The sequence below is a fragment of the Canis lupus genome, chromosome 31 (genome assembly GCF_003254725.2).
Source record: "Canis lupus dingo isolate Sandy chromosome 31, ASM325472v2, whole genome shotgun sequence".
NCBI classification, from domain to species: domain Eukaryota; kingdom Metazoa; phylum Chordata; class Mammalia; order Carnivora; family Canidae; genus Canis; species Canis lupus.
This window is the reverse complement of record NC_064273.1, coordinates 39,497,251-39,510,878: the sequence shown is the minus strand read 5'-3', so window position 1 is coordinate 39,510,878 and position 13,628 is coordinate 39,497,251. Positions and strand designations below refer to the sequence as shown.

Below are 13,628 nucleotides of genomic sequence, written 5' to 3'. Positions count from 1 at the left end.
GGCGTGTCCGTGTCTGCCTCGTGCTCAAGGGACGGCACCAGCTCAGTTCCCTGCAGGGCCTGAGGCAGCCCCGGCACAGCCTGGCAGCTCCCCCACTTAGAACTGCCCACCCCATCCTATCCGGAAGCCCCTCTGAGCCACGTGTGCTCTCCCTCCACCTAAACCACGGCTCTGCAGACGGCAGGGGCCACAGGTTCCTCCTCGAGGACACGGGCCACACAAAGCCAGTGGCTGTGCAGGATGGCCCCCAAACTCCCTCCAGGCAGACCCCAGCCCACAGGAGCATCCTGGCTGGAGACAGGTGAGCAGCCATTCCCGATGTTGCAAGATCCCCATCAGAAACACGGGACGAGGGGATCCCTGGGTGGCTCAGTGGTTTAGCGCCGCCTTCAGCTCAGGGCGTGACCCTGGAGACCCGGGATCGAGTCCCATGTCAGGATCCCTGCATGGAGCCTGCCTTTCCCTCTGCCTGTGTCTTCACCTCGCTCTGTCTCTGTCTCGTGAATAAATAAATAAAATCTTTAAAAAAAAAAAAAAGAAAAGAAAAGAAACACGGGATGACAATCAGAATACGAACAAGAGGTGGCTCTGGACAGTCACTGCCCACAAGGGTAAACCGTATGGCCAGACGGAGCCCAGCAGTGGCTGAGCTAGTGATACCATCAGGAACCCTGTGCTCCAGACCAGTGGCAGAGTGAGCACGGCGTTTCGCTGCTCTGGACGGTGGGCAGAGGGCACAGGGGAGACATTTCTGTGTCTAGCTAAGACACGGGGCATCTGTTTCTCCCTCCCCTGACTTGGGGGAAAGTGGAGGAAGGCCTGGGTTCCAGGAAGCATACCTTATTCCCAATCAAAACAACAGAAAAACATGCCTGGAACTTAGCACTTAAGGGACACCCAAAAAAGCATAAAAATAAAATGAATAAAGGAGAGCAGTAAGCAAAAAACACGGGAATAGGACACGTGTCTCCAAAGAGGTCAGCAGGGACCACTGAGGACAGCGAGGCCACAGGGAAGGGCAGGGCGCACAGCAGCCCTCCCGCCACAAGAGCATGTCCCAAGCACCCTCTGCTCCCACAGGTGGCAGCCACCAGGGGACCGGGTGCGCCTCACAGCCTTGCTCAGAGCTTCTCTTGGTCGAGGCCCCTCGGGGACATGGCACTGCCTGTGGTTAACGAGTGCAACGGCAGTGGACAGAGGAATGCCGGCTGTGCTGAGTGGCACCTGGCCAGACTCACTGCCCCAGGTGTTCTCGCACATCCCTCCCCCTGCCCTTTCAAAGGCCCCCATACAGCAAAGTTTGCAGCACATCCGTCCACTGTGTCCTACCTGCAACCCTGACAGGTCCCCAAACCCACCGGTGCAATTATAGGGATCAGCCACGCCCCCGAGTGCCCCTGTCACCTGGGTCTGCAGCTGCACCTGCTGCATCCCCGCTGGCTGCCGAAGCTCCACAGCCACCTGCTGCTGTGCACCGGCCTCATCCTCCTGTCTTCCCATTGGCTGTGCAATCTCTAGCTTACAGTCTTGTTCACGGTCCTGGAGAAAGAAAAGGAAGGGACAGTCAGGACACTTGGGACAGACCTGAGCCCAGCAGTGCTCACAGCAGGACTCCCAGCTGCCAGAAGGTGAAGCAACCCAAGTGTTCGCAGACAGGGGAATGCATAAACAAAATGTGGCCAAGCCATCCAAGGGGTATCACTGAGCTGTAAAAAGGAATGACAAACTGACACACGGGACGACGGCAATAACCTCAATACACGAAGCTCAGTGAAAGCAGCCAGGCACAGACTGTGTGGTTCTAGGACTAGGAAATGTCCAGAACAGGCAGGCCCACAGGGAGAGAACGCTGGCCGGGACACCAGGGGCTGGAAGGAGAGGGGGTGGGGAAGGACGGCTAATGGGCACGGGGTTCCTTCTCAGGCAGTGAAGATGTTCTGGGCCTAGACAGTTGCAAGGGTTGCACGACAAAGTGGCCGTACTAAGAGCTCTTGATATCCGTATACTCTTAAGATGGTAAATTTTACGTACGTGAATTATACCTCAAAATAACTACGAAAAACATTCAGCCTGTTTAAATGGCTTAGAGGAAAGTGGAAAACCCCAGAAAGAGTGGCGGCGGTGTGGATGCTGGACAGTAGGGGGAGGTCCCCAGGCTGCCTGACCCTCAGTCAAAGGAGGGGACACCCACAGGAGGGAAACGCACACAAAATGCCTGGAAGTGGTGGGTGCCAATAAAAGCTTAATGAACCTGAAGATGTAAATCTGAAACATCACTTTATACCTAGTCAATCAGCAAAAGCTGGTGATCATGTGGATCCTCAAGGTCACCAAGGTCATGGGGAAACAAGCAAATGCTGTCAAGGACAGAATAAGTTGGTATAACTTTTTATGAACTTTTTGACAACACACATCAAGAGGCATAGAAAACATTTCTGTCTAAATATTCCCACCTCTGGGGCAGCCCAGGTGGCTCAGCGGTTTAGCGCCACCTTCAGCCCAGGGCCTGATCCTGGAGACCCAGGATCGAGTCCCGCGTCGGGCTCCCTGCGTGGAGCCTGCTTCTCCCTCTGCCTGTGTCTGTCTGTCTCTCTGTGTGTGTCTCTCATGAATAAATAAAAATCTTTAATAAAAAAAAATAAATATATATATTCCCAACTCTGGGGGCTCCTAAGTGGCTCAACTGGTTGAGTGTCCTCCTGATCTCAGTGTCATGTGTTCATGCCCCACGGTGGGCTCTGCACTGGGCACGAAGCTTACTTTAAAAACAAAAAAAAGGGCAGCCCCAGTGGCGCAGCGGTTTAGCGCCGCCTGCAGCCCAGGGTGTGATCCTGGAGACCCTGGATCAAGTCCCACGTCGGGCTCTCTGTATGATGCCTGCTTCTCCCTCTGCCTGTGTCTCTGCCTCTCTCTCTGTCTCTATGAATAAATAAATAAAATCTTTAAAAAAAATAAAAATAAAAATAAAAAATAAAAATAAAAACAAAAAAAAAAATCCCAACTCTGGGAACATTTTTAGCATCAACAATCTAATGGGAAAAGAAAAGCTACAGGTGCTCTATGAGCATCCCAGTCTCCCCTATGCATCCCCAACCAGCCCCCCGCCTGGCTCGGAGCACACCTGCCCCCACCCCAGCATGCTCCCTGCCCCCCTCCCCCCAGAGTAGGCTATGACAGCCAGAGGCCTCCTAGCTCCCCCCACAGGACAGCCCAGACCTTTCTCTGGGGCTTATCGACAAGGCACCTTGGACTCCAACCAAACTGAATTTTCCTGCCCAAACCAGGACTCCTCCAATGCTACGTACCTCGTTAACAGCACCCCCAAGCCCTCACAGTCCTCCTCGGCCTGCTCCCCTCACAGTGACCCCACAATAGCCCAAGGCCAGTCCTGACATCCCTCCATTCCCATGAGCACAGCTGACTGGCCCCCATGGTCACTCAACCTCACGTGACGTCACTGGCTTGGAGGACAGATGACGCATTCAGAAAACAAATCCAACCCTGTCACACTCCCTTGAAAAACTCAGTGCATCTGCTGCCCTTGGGAAAATCCCTGCAGGGGGCAGGCCCTCCTGCTGACTTGGCACCCGCCTCGTGCACCAGGGGGCCCTGCACCCTTGGAACGGCTATGCCCCCCTCCTCTAGCTCGTCTGGGACCTGCCAGCCTCCGTGACCATGCCAAGCCTGGGTCGCCACCCCTGCAGGGCTCCCGCGGCTCCCTGCACAGCAAGCACTCGGCACTGCCCGCGGGGACATCCGTGCAAGTGCCCCCGCCTCTGAGGGCCACTGTGGAATCAGACGGTTCAAAGAAGAGCGTTAGAGCCAACTGAATAGCATCATGGACCCTTCTTCAAATGAAGGGGCTTTTCCCCCACGGAAAATGGCAACACAGGAATGTCCAGTTTTAAACATAAAAGGCACGATCTTATGACATTTTTGCTACAAACATCAGAATCGCTGGATAGAATGTGACAAACATGACTCTATGTGCTCTTGGGAGAGGGGCACGCCTGGGCCAGACAGGAGGGCCGGGGACTGGAACGCCATCTGGGGCGACCGGGACACGCGAGCGGCGCACGCTCCAGAACCCACAATGCGGCCCGGAGGGCGGCCAGTCACGACGTCCGACACGGCAGCGTCCCGGAGGCCCGTGGACAGGACGGGACACGGCCGCGCCGCCCAGAGCGAGGCCACTGGGTGTGGGGAGGGCAGGGAGCCTACCCGCCTCCACGGCACGGCAGAGGCGACGTGGGGCGTCGCTCCCGAGACGGTACAACCCAGGCTCCTCGCCACGTGTTTACTAATGTACAGCTGCCGCGGGGCGCAGAAACCCCCGAGCAGAGGAACTGACCTAAAAAGAAGTCCTAGCAAAGGCGTACGGCCGGGACAGCAAGCGGACGTGAGGCTGGCACCGTCGGGAAGGGCCCCGCGGGCCGCGGCGCACACACTCACGGAGCCACAGCAGCACCTGCGTGAGGCGCGCCCCAGGCCGCCCCAGGAGGGTAACAGGTGTGCGGGGAGCGCGACCTTCGGCAGCGCCCACAGGGGCCCGCACGACGTGCAGCCCCCCGGCCCGGGCCGCACGGGGGTCACACCGCAGAACTGCCTGCACCTCCCGACACCCGGCAGGGCTCAAACCTATGTACTCACAAAAAGGTACCGTCACGCTTAAAGTAGAAGCAGCTTCAAGTCCTGCCTGGGAAACCTCTCGTTGTTCAAATTGGTGTCAGTGTCTTTAAAAAATCCAAACAGGGGGCGCCTGGGGGGCTCGGCGGTGGAGCATCTGCCTCGGCCCAGGGCGTGACCCGGGGTCCCGGGATCGAGTCCCGCGTCGGGCTCCCCACAGGGAGCCTGCTTCTCCCTCTGCCTGTCTCTGCCTCTATGTCTCTCATGAATAAATAAAATCTTTGAAATAAATAAATAAAGGTATAGAAACGAAGCATATTACTACTTCAAAAAGGATAAAAAGAGAATTAAAAACAAGAAATGCCCCGATAAAAAATAATCCAAAGCCCCACCTCCACTGTAAAAAGAGAAAAAAGCAAACAAAACACATAGAAAGCCTAAATTAAATAAAATGTAAACTCAAACACATCAGAGATGACATTACCCACTAAAAAGACAAAGACTGTCAGATAACTCTAAAGAATCAATCCCATGCTGTTTAGCAGGGCATACATCTAAAACACAAGGATGCAAGATGTTGGAAGAGAAAGAATAAAAAACACTGGTATCGTGTCTAATCCATTTACACAAAGTTTTTTTTTAAGGTTTATCTGAGAAAGAGAACAGGAGAGAGCACAAGCAGGGGGAGGGGCAGAGGGAGAAGCAGACTCCGTGCCGAGCAGGGAGCCCGAGGTGGGACTCGATCCCAGGACCCCGGGATCATGACCTGAGCTGAAGGCAGAGGCCTAACCAACTGAGCCACCCAGGAGCCCCTTTATTGTTTTATTCTTACTCCTGCAAATTACTTGTGAAATAACTTAAACAGAAAGTAAAAGCATCCAGGGACCCAGATGATAAATAGCGGTAGTCCACACGAATCGGAGTCGGAAGGGTTCTGGAACCATACCTACCATACCTAAACCATACCTAAACCTCCTACAGCCCTATGTTTTAAACCTTTAATACAAGTCTCTGTGAAGGTGATTTTCCTCTGAAATTCTTGACCTCCGAGCAAGGTCTGGATGGTTCTTTTACAAGATGACCCGTACTTCCTTTGTTCCTGACACATAACTGGAAGGTCAAATGCTGCTTTCTGCCATTTCTCAGTTAACTGCCAGGAAGGAACGGAAGGAAAATGCCTTTTCAGATCCTCCACTTAAATTGTGAGGGAAGGTGGCTAGATCTTGAACATTTACCATGAAGTCCTTCTGCAACTCTATCTCTGCTTATAACCTCCTAAAGAAACTCAAATCTAAAGCTGCTTACAAAGCTTACATGGTTTATGTGGGACGCCCGGGTGGCTCAGCAGTTTAACGTCTGCCTCCGGCTCAGGTCGTAATCCTGGGATCCGGGATCGAGTCCGGCCTCAGGCTCCCTGCATGGAGCCTGCTTCTCCCTCTGCCTGTGTCTCTCATGAATAAATAAATAAAATCCTTTAAAAAAATAAAATAAAAGTGAAACTTCTAAAAAGCTCCCCATGGGCAGAGTAAAGCAAAGACACCTTTACTCCTGCCCCTACAAGGGCCCATCCTCTGCTGACACAGACACGGCTACAGCGCAGGGAAGCCTATGTGCCCATGACTGTCCTGCCACCAAGCGATCTGTGCTGGACTTGGAACAGTGAACCCTTTCCTGGAAGTTTACTTTTCAGAAGATGATTACTCCAGGCCCCAAGATCACAACCTGAGCCAAAGTCACACACAACCAACCGAGCCACTCAGGCACCCACGATTGATTTTTAAGTCATTGTGGGGCTCAAACTTATAACCCCAAGATCAAGAGTCACATGCCCTACCGACTGAGCCAGCCAGGTGCTCCTAACATGGTACTTTACCTATACACATGAAAAATTTTTAAAGTCTGTAATTAAAAATAACTTGTTGAAAAATAATAAAAATTTGAAAAATTGTGAATGAAGGTAAAGTCACACACAGAGAAAAACCAATAAGCTTGACTGTATGTATATTTTAAAGGCTGGAAATTGATCCGTGTACCTATCTCAAGAAGTTAGAAAAACAACAAAATTAAAACCCAACATAATTTAAAATAAGAAACTATATATAGTAAGAGCATAAGTTAAACATAAATGTATACATAAAAGAATAAACATTAATTTAAGGATGTATTTATTTAAAAAAATAAAATAAAAAAAAATAAAGATGCATCTATTTGAAAGAGACCAAGTGCACACCCACGGGGCTTGATCCCACAATCCATGAGATCATGACCTGAGCCAAAACCGACTGAGCCACCCAGGTACCCCTGAAGTTCATTTTTTTATAAGAATAATAAATATTAACTTGTGGTGAGACTAATAAAGGCACAATTACCTTTAAAAAATGAAGAAGGTCGGGATGTCTGGGTGGCTCAGCGGTTGAGTGTCTGCCTTTGGCTCAGGGCATGACCCCAGGGTCCCAGGATGGAGTCCCACATCGGGCTCCCTGCATGGAGCCTGCTTCTCCCTCTGCCTGTGTCTCTGCCCCCCCTCTCTCTCTCTCTCTCTCTCTCTCTCTCTGTCTCTGTCTCTCATGAACAAATACATTAAAATGTTAGAAAAAAAAAAAGAGAGAGATGCCTGGGTGGCTCAGCAGTTGAACGTCTGCCTTCAGCTCAGGTCGTGATCCCAGGATCCAGGATCTGGTCCCACACTAGCTCCTTGCAGGGAGCCTGCTTCTCCCTCTGCCTATGTCTCTGCTTCTCTCTGTCTGTGTCTCTCATGAATGAAAAAATAAAATCTTTTAAAAAAAATGAAGAGGGTCATTAATACTGGTGCCACAACCACTAAGAAGAGAACATTCCTATGAAAAAATGCCAACTAGAAGATCAGATAAAAAAGTGAATTCTGAGAAAAAGCCTTAGTGAATAGTCTGATAATTCTTAAATAAGTGGAATCCGTAATTAAAGACTTTCCCACAAACAAAACCTCAGTTCACCAGCTGAGGAGACCTCAGCTCATCAGGTAAGGCCATCCTGACAAGGAGGTTAAAGTACAGGTCATCTTCTCACAAAAATACATGCTTTCTCTGTAGCAACTGAGATGATCATATAACTTTTCTCTTTGAGTCTGTTAATGAATAGCACTAATTTCTTTGGCTAATCTTGCGCAACACTAAAATACACTCCACTTGGGGTGCCTGGGTGGCTCAGCTGGTTAAGCCTCCAACTCTTCACTTCGGCTCTGGTCATTATCTCAAGGTTGTAAGACTGAGCTCCACATCAGGCTCCACGCTCTGCACTGAGTCTGCTTGTCCCTCTCCCTATGCTCTGCCCCCACCTTGCGCTCTCTCTCTCTCTCTCTCTCAAATAAATAAAATCTTAAAAAAAGAAAACCACTCCACTCTACATCCACCCAAACTGCTAATACAGAAGGAAAAAAAAAAAAACAAAAAAAAGGCTGTCAATATCAATCACAGATGTTATGGGACAAGTGATCCTTACACGTCACTACTAAAAATAGAAAAAACTGTTTTACACGATTCAACATGTGCATGTTGAAAACATACGTGTACACTGATCCAATAATTAAATTACAGCCTCAATAAAAACATGTGCACATGTACACCAAGAGACCTATGTAAGAATGTACAGAGCAAATGCCAAATAACAGTGGAGCAAACAGATGGAGGTACATTCATACAACAGACTACTACACACCAACGAAGATGAATAAACTATAGCTCTTAACATGGATGAACCTCATAAATAAGACACTTGATATAAAGATCCAAACTCGGGATCCCTGGGTGGCGCAGTGGTTTGGCGCCTGCCTTTGGCCCAGGGCGCGATCCTGGAGATCTGGGATCAAATCCCACGTCGGGTTCCTGGTGAATGGAGCCTGCTTCTCCCTCTGCCTATGTCTCTGCCTCTCTCTCTCTCCCCCTGTGTGACTATCATAAATAAATAAAAATTAAAAAAAAAAAAGATCCAAACTCAAGACAGGCATACTTGAGATTATTCCATTTATTAAAGTTAAAATATCAGGGGTATCTGGCTAGGTCAGTTGGTAATGTATATGACTCTTCATCTCAGAGTCAGGAGTTCAAACACCACATTGGGTATAGAGATTACTTAAAGAAAAAAAACTTTAAAAAAATTCAAAAATCAACAAGACTGTAGTTCTAAAAGTCAAGGTACTCAATACACAAAAAGTAACTTGAGACAAATCTATGATTTGTCTTATTATTCATGAGACAGAGAGAGGCAGAGACACAGGCAGAGGGAGAAGCAGGCTCCCCATGGGGAGCCCCATGTGGGACTCGATCCTGGGACCCCGGGATCACACCCTGAGCAGAAGGCAGACGCTCAACCACTGAGCCCCCCAGGCATCCCACAACAAAGTCATTTTCAGACAAAAAAAGAAAAGCCTAGAAAATTCATCAGCAGACCTGCACTACCCAAAAAACTGTTGAAAGGAAGTTCTTCAGGAAAAATGATACACGATGAAAAATAGGGTCTATACCAACACACAAAAGCCCTGGAATTGGCAGATAAATTGGTAAACATAAAAGATCACTTTCATTTTTTTAAGATATTTGTTCATTCATTCGTTCATTCCACACCCAGCATGGAGCCCAACATGGGGCTTGAACCCAGGATCCTGAGATCAAGACCTGGGCTGAGATCAAGAGTCCGATGCTTAAACTGCTGTGATTTCCATGATACTGTACGTGGAAAAAAGCAGGATACAGAAAAGTATGTAACATATCCTGCTACTAAAAACAAATAAATGCTAAAGAATATATGCACATATTTATTTACTTTCGTTTTTATGATCATAACAATAGGGGCCCCTGGGTGGCTCAATCAGTTATGGGTCTCCCTTTGGCTCAGGTCATGGTCCCAGGATCCTGGGATGAAGCCAGCATCTGGCTCCCTGCTCAATGGGGAGCCTGCTTCTCCTTCTCCCTCTCCCCCCAGCTCATACTTAACACACTCAGGCTCACTCTCTAATATTTTTTAAAACACAGAAAAAGAAAGAAATGTAACAATAAGCAAAAAACTAAATAGTTAACTAGAAAGCAAGAAAAAAAATAGTACATAAGGGAAAGGCATAGTCAAATTATCTGAATATGCTTTGACTTTATAGATTTAATTTTAGAACCATGTTGACGTTTTACATAATTGTAAAACAAAATCAAAACAAATGAAAATCCCTAAAACATGAAGAGATAATAAAACAAATAAATATAAATATATTAAGTTACCAGCTTAATCACACAGAGCAGAACTATTTCAAGTGACTTTAATATGACTGTGGAAAATATCTAAAGGACAAAAATAAGTACAAAGAAATGTTGGTATTGGGGCAGCCCAGGTGGCTCAGCAGTTTAGCGCCGCCTTCGGCCCAGGGTGTGATCCTGGAGACCCGGGATCGAGTCCCTGCATGGAGCCTGCTTCTCCCTCTGCTTGTGTCTCTGCCTTTCTCTCTCTGGGTCTCTCATGAATAAACAAATAAAATCTTTAAAAAATATATTGGTATTGTAAAACTATATATAATGATTACTGGGTAATTACGTTCATGTTAGGAACATATATTTTTAATGTTAGAAATTTCAAACTTGAGTAAATTGCAACCTGTTGATCTGAATATGTCAGTATTAAATCAACCTGTAGAACAAAACCCTAACTATTCACTGACATGACCTAAAAGCAATGAAACCCCTAACGTCCAGATCATGTTTCTGAAAACTCTTTCCCACTAAGAGGAGCCAGGAGTCAGAGAAATGAGCGGCTGCAGGCCTGGGGCAGGAAATACACAAGCTGACCTGCGACATTTTTTTCCCAAAAGCAAGGAAGCAAGCATCATCGTGACCGTGGAGGGTCAAACTAAAGATTCTCTCCCTGGTCAAAGCTGGGAACATCTGAGCAGCACAGTAACAGACACAGAGTTGCTCACGACAAATCATTAAAACCAGGCCAATTTACAGTGATGCTCAAGAAAGCCACTTCATTGATCACAGTTGGACAAGTGTAGCCCAGGGAAACGCATAACCTTTTTAAACCAGTGACTAACGGGAAAGAATGAGGCTTTTTCCCTGATTCCCAATACAAACTGGACCTCGGGGTCACCAATCACCCATGAGGGGAGGCTCTCCCCACAGAACGTCACAATCCATAAGGAAGGAATGGCAGACCTGAGACGTGATTATCTTGTGCGGTCCTGGAAAATGACAGTTCCGGGCAAGAACCCACATCGGCCACGGGAGCTCAGGAGGACCTCTCGGGTGGACAAGTGTGCAGACTGGGCCTCAAGCCACGACGCCAAGCAGCACCAGAGACCACAGGCCCCGCGTGCCTTCCAACACAAGTGCACAATTACACGCTGGCTACCGCTGAAACCACCACAACTCTCAACCGCAGGGAACAAACAGGGCTGCTGGAAGGATGAGGGGTGGGGGACAGGGTCACTGGGGCACGGGCATGAAGCAGGCACGCGATGGGACGCTGCACTGGGCGCTGTACACGGTGGATGAATCACCGACCTCTACCCCTGAGAATAACAGTACACGGTACATTAACTTGAATGTAAATAAAATTCTGAAGGGGAAATTAATTAATTCTGAAAAAAACCACCACCAAAATCTGACCAAGCCTCTACTCTAGACGGAAGTGGCAGTTTACAGAAACTACAGCAGAGGGCCAGGGTGTCAGAGGAAGCTTCCCAACAACCCACAGGGATGCAAACAACAAAATCCAAACTGCAGTCAATTCTCTGGGATAAACAGCAGATTGTCCTAACAACCACATCACGAAGGAAAGGGGAGGGGTGTACAGATCACAGGAATTCACTGCTGTGTGTGGAACTCCAGCCTTTGGAAACCTTAGAACAGACGTCTGAGAACCCAGTAGGAATAACACATGATGGACAGCCCCGGTGGCCCAGCAGTTGAGCATCTGCCTTCAGCCCAGGGCATGATCCTGGGGTCCTGGGATCGAGTCCCACATCAGGCTCCCTGCATGCAGCCTGCTTCTCTCTCTGCCTGTGTCTCTGCCTCTCTGTCTCTCTGTTTCTCATGAATAAATAAATAAAAATATTTTTTAAAAAAAGGAATAACACATGGTGATTTTACATTTTTGGCTTATGATTACCATCAGCTCATTAAAGTAACAACTCTATGAAAAAACAGCTTTTGATGGCAGCCTGACCACTGCCCACCACGTGAAGAGCCAGCAGACACAGAGAAGGTTCTCTCTCCCTCATCTGTAGCCACCAGACTGCAGAGGAGCTCTGCAGCCGACAGTCAGCTGGGCAGGACCGTCGGCAGAGGAAAGATCAACACGTTCACAGACAACACATGTGGGATGCAAAAAAAAGAAAAAAAGAAAAAGAAAAAATTTAAGTGCGTTCCACTGTGTGTGGGGCCCAACACAGAACTTGAACTCACAACCCTAAAATCAAGACCCGAGCTGAGGTCAAGAGTCAGACTCTGAACCGACTGAGCCTCCCAGACACCCCTGTAAGTAAGATTTTGCCTGAATGAGCACGCACATCTTTCTAGAGAAGCCCACACATTTCATCAGCTTCTGGGTGTAAATCACGGCTTGAAGTAGGGAAGCAGTACTTATGATAAGTTATAAATAAAAAAACAGGGATCCCTGAGTGGTGCAGGGGTTTAGCGCCTGCCTTTGGCCCAGGGCGTGATCCTAGAGATCTGGGATCGAATCCCACGTCGGGCTCCCGGTGCATGGAGCCTGCTTCTCCCTCTGCCTGTGTCTCTGCCTCTCTCTCTCACTGTGTGCCTATCATAAGTAAATAAAAATTAATATAAAAAATAAATAAATAAATAATAAAAATAAATAAATAAATAAATAAATAAATAAATAAATAAATAAATAAATAAAAAAAAAACCAAAATGCTTTGCCGTGGTCATTGCAGGACAGCAAATCCCTCGCACACCCCCTCTCGCACCGTTGCTCCCCCAAGCCCCTCAACCAGCTGAGATAACGCAGACTAACCGAGCTGCCCTATGTATGGAAAACTAGGTCGCAGCACATAGTGTCTCCATTACAAATGGACTGAAGCCACAGGCAGAGGTCCGCGGGCGGAGGGCCCCTCCCAGCGGTCTCGCTCACGCCAGGACGCCCCGGGCACCACGACCCGCCCCGGGCAGCGTGAGGCCGCTCTCCCCACCGCCCACCCCGCGCCGCCCTCACCCAGGCGGGAAGATTACTCACTCCCCAGCCGGGGCGGGAAGGCACCAGCTCAGCACCTGAAAACGACGAATCCACGAGGTGGGAGCAAACACCTCGCCTTAGAACTTTACATCAAACGTGACACTTCCCTTGAAACGGGCAAGACGTTAGCCGACTAACAGTGACCCTGCCGGCGGGGAACGCCAGGGCACAGAGCCCCGCGAGCCGGAAGCTCCTCCACCCCGACCCGTCTCTCCACGACGTCGTCCTGGCTCGGATGCTCCTCCAGTGTGGACTCTCTAGCCTGAGCCTCTGACTTTCAAGCTGACTCTGATCCTCAGGCAACATGTTCTGTCCTTTAAAAGACAAAGGTCAAGTATTTCTCTCCTACTCTGAGCCCGTGAAGGTCTGAGCACGCCACTCGCCACGGCGCCAATCAGCCTTCCACAGCCTTTCTCTCAATATGACCTTCAGATTTATCACATCCTCCCCCCGTTACGGAATGACTGGTGTCCCCCAGATTCCAGCCTCTGAGGAGGGGATTAAGGTTAAATGAACTCACAGGGTGGGGCCTGGTGTCCCTGTAACAGGAAGGTAGGGACACATGGAGAACAGCGTCCACAGGAGAATCAGCCCTGCCCGCACCCGATCTCAATGTCCAGCCTCCGGACCATGAGAGGACAAGCACCTGCTGTGTGAGCCTCCAGCCTGCAGTATTTCATCACAGGGCCAAGCTGACCAAGACGCACCCGGGAAAGCAGGTGGGGGTGCTGCGGTCAGAGACACCTCCGCATGAGCAAGCAGCTCTGGAACCGGGTGATGGGCAGGG

General features: G+C 49.1%; 1 protein-coding gene across 1 annotated transcript in view; it reads right to left on the bottom strand.

Annotated features, from left to right (window-relative positions):
* Positions 1-13,628, bottom strand: part of PCNT (pericentrin) — a 101,618-nt gene that overhangs the window by 82,727 nt on the left and 5,263 nt on the right. The window contains 1 exon segment of the mRNA XM_049104512.1: positions 1,405-1,539. Within this exon segment, the coding sequence (XP_048960469.1) occupies positions 1,405-1,539 (135 nt within the window).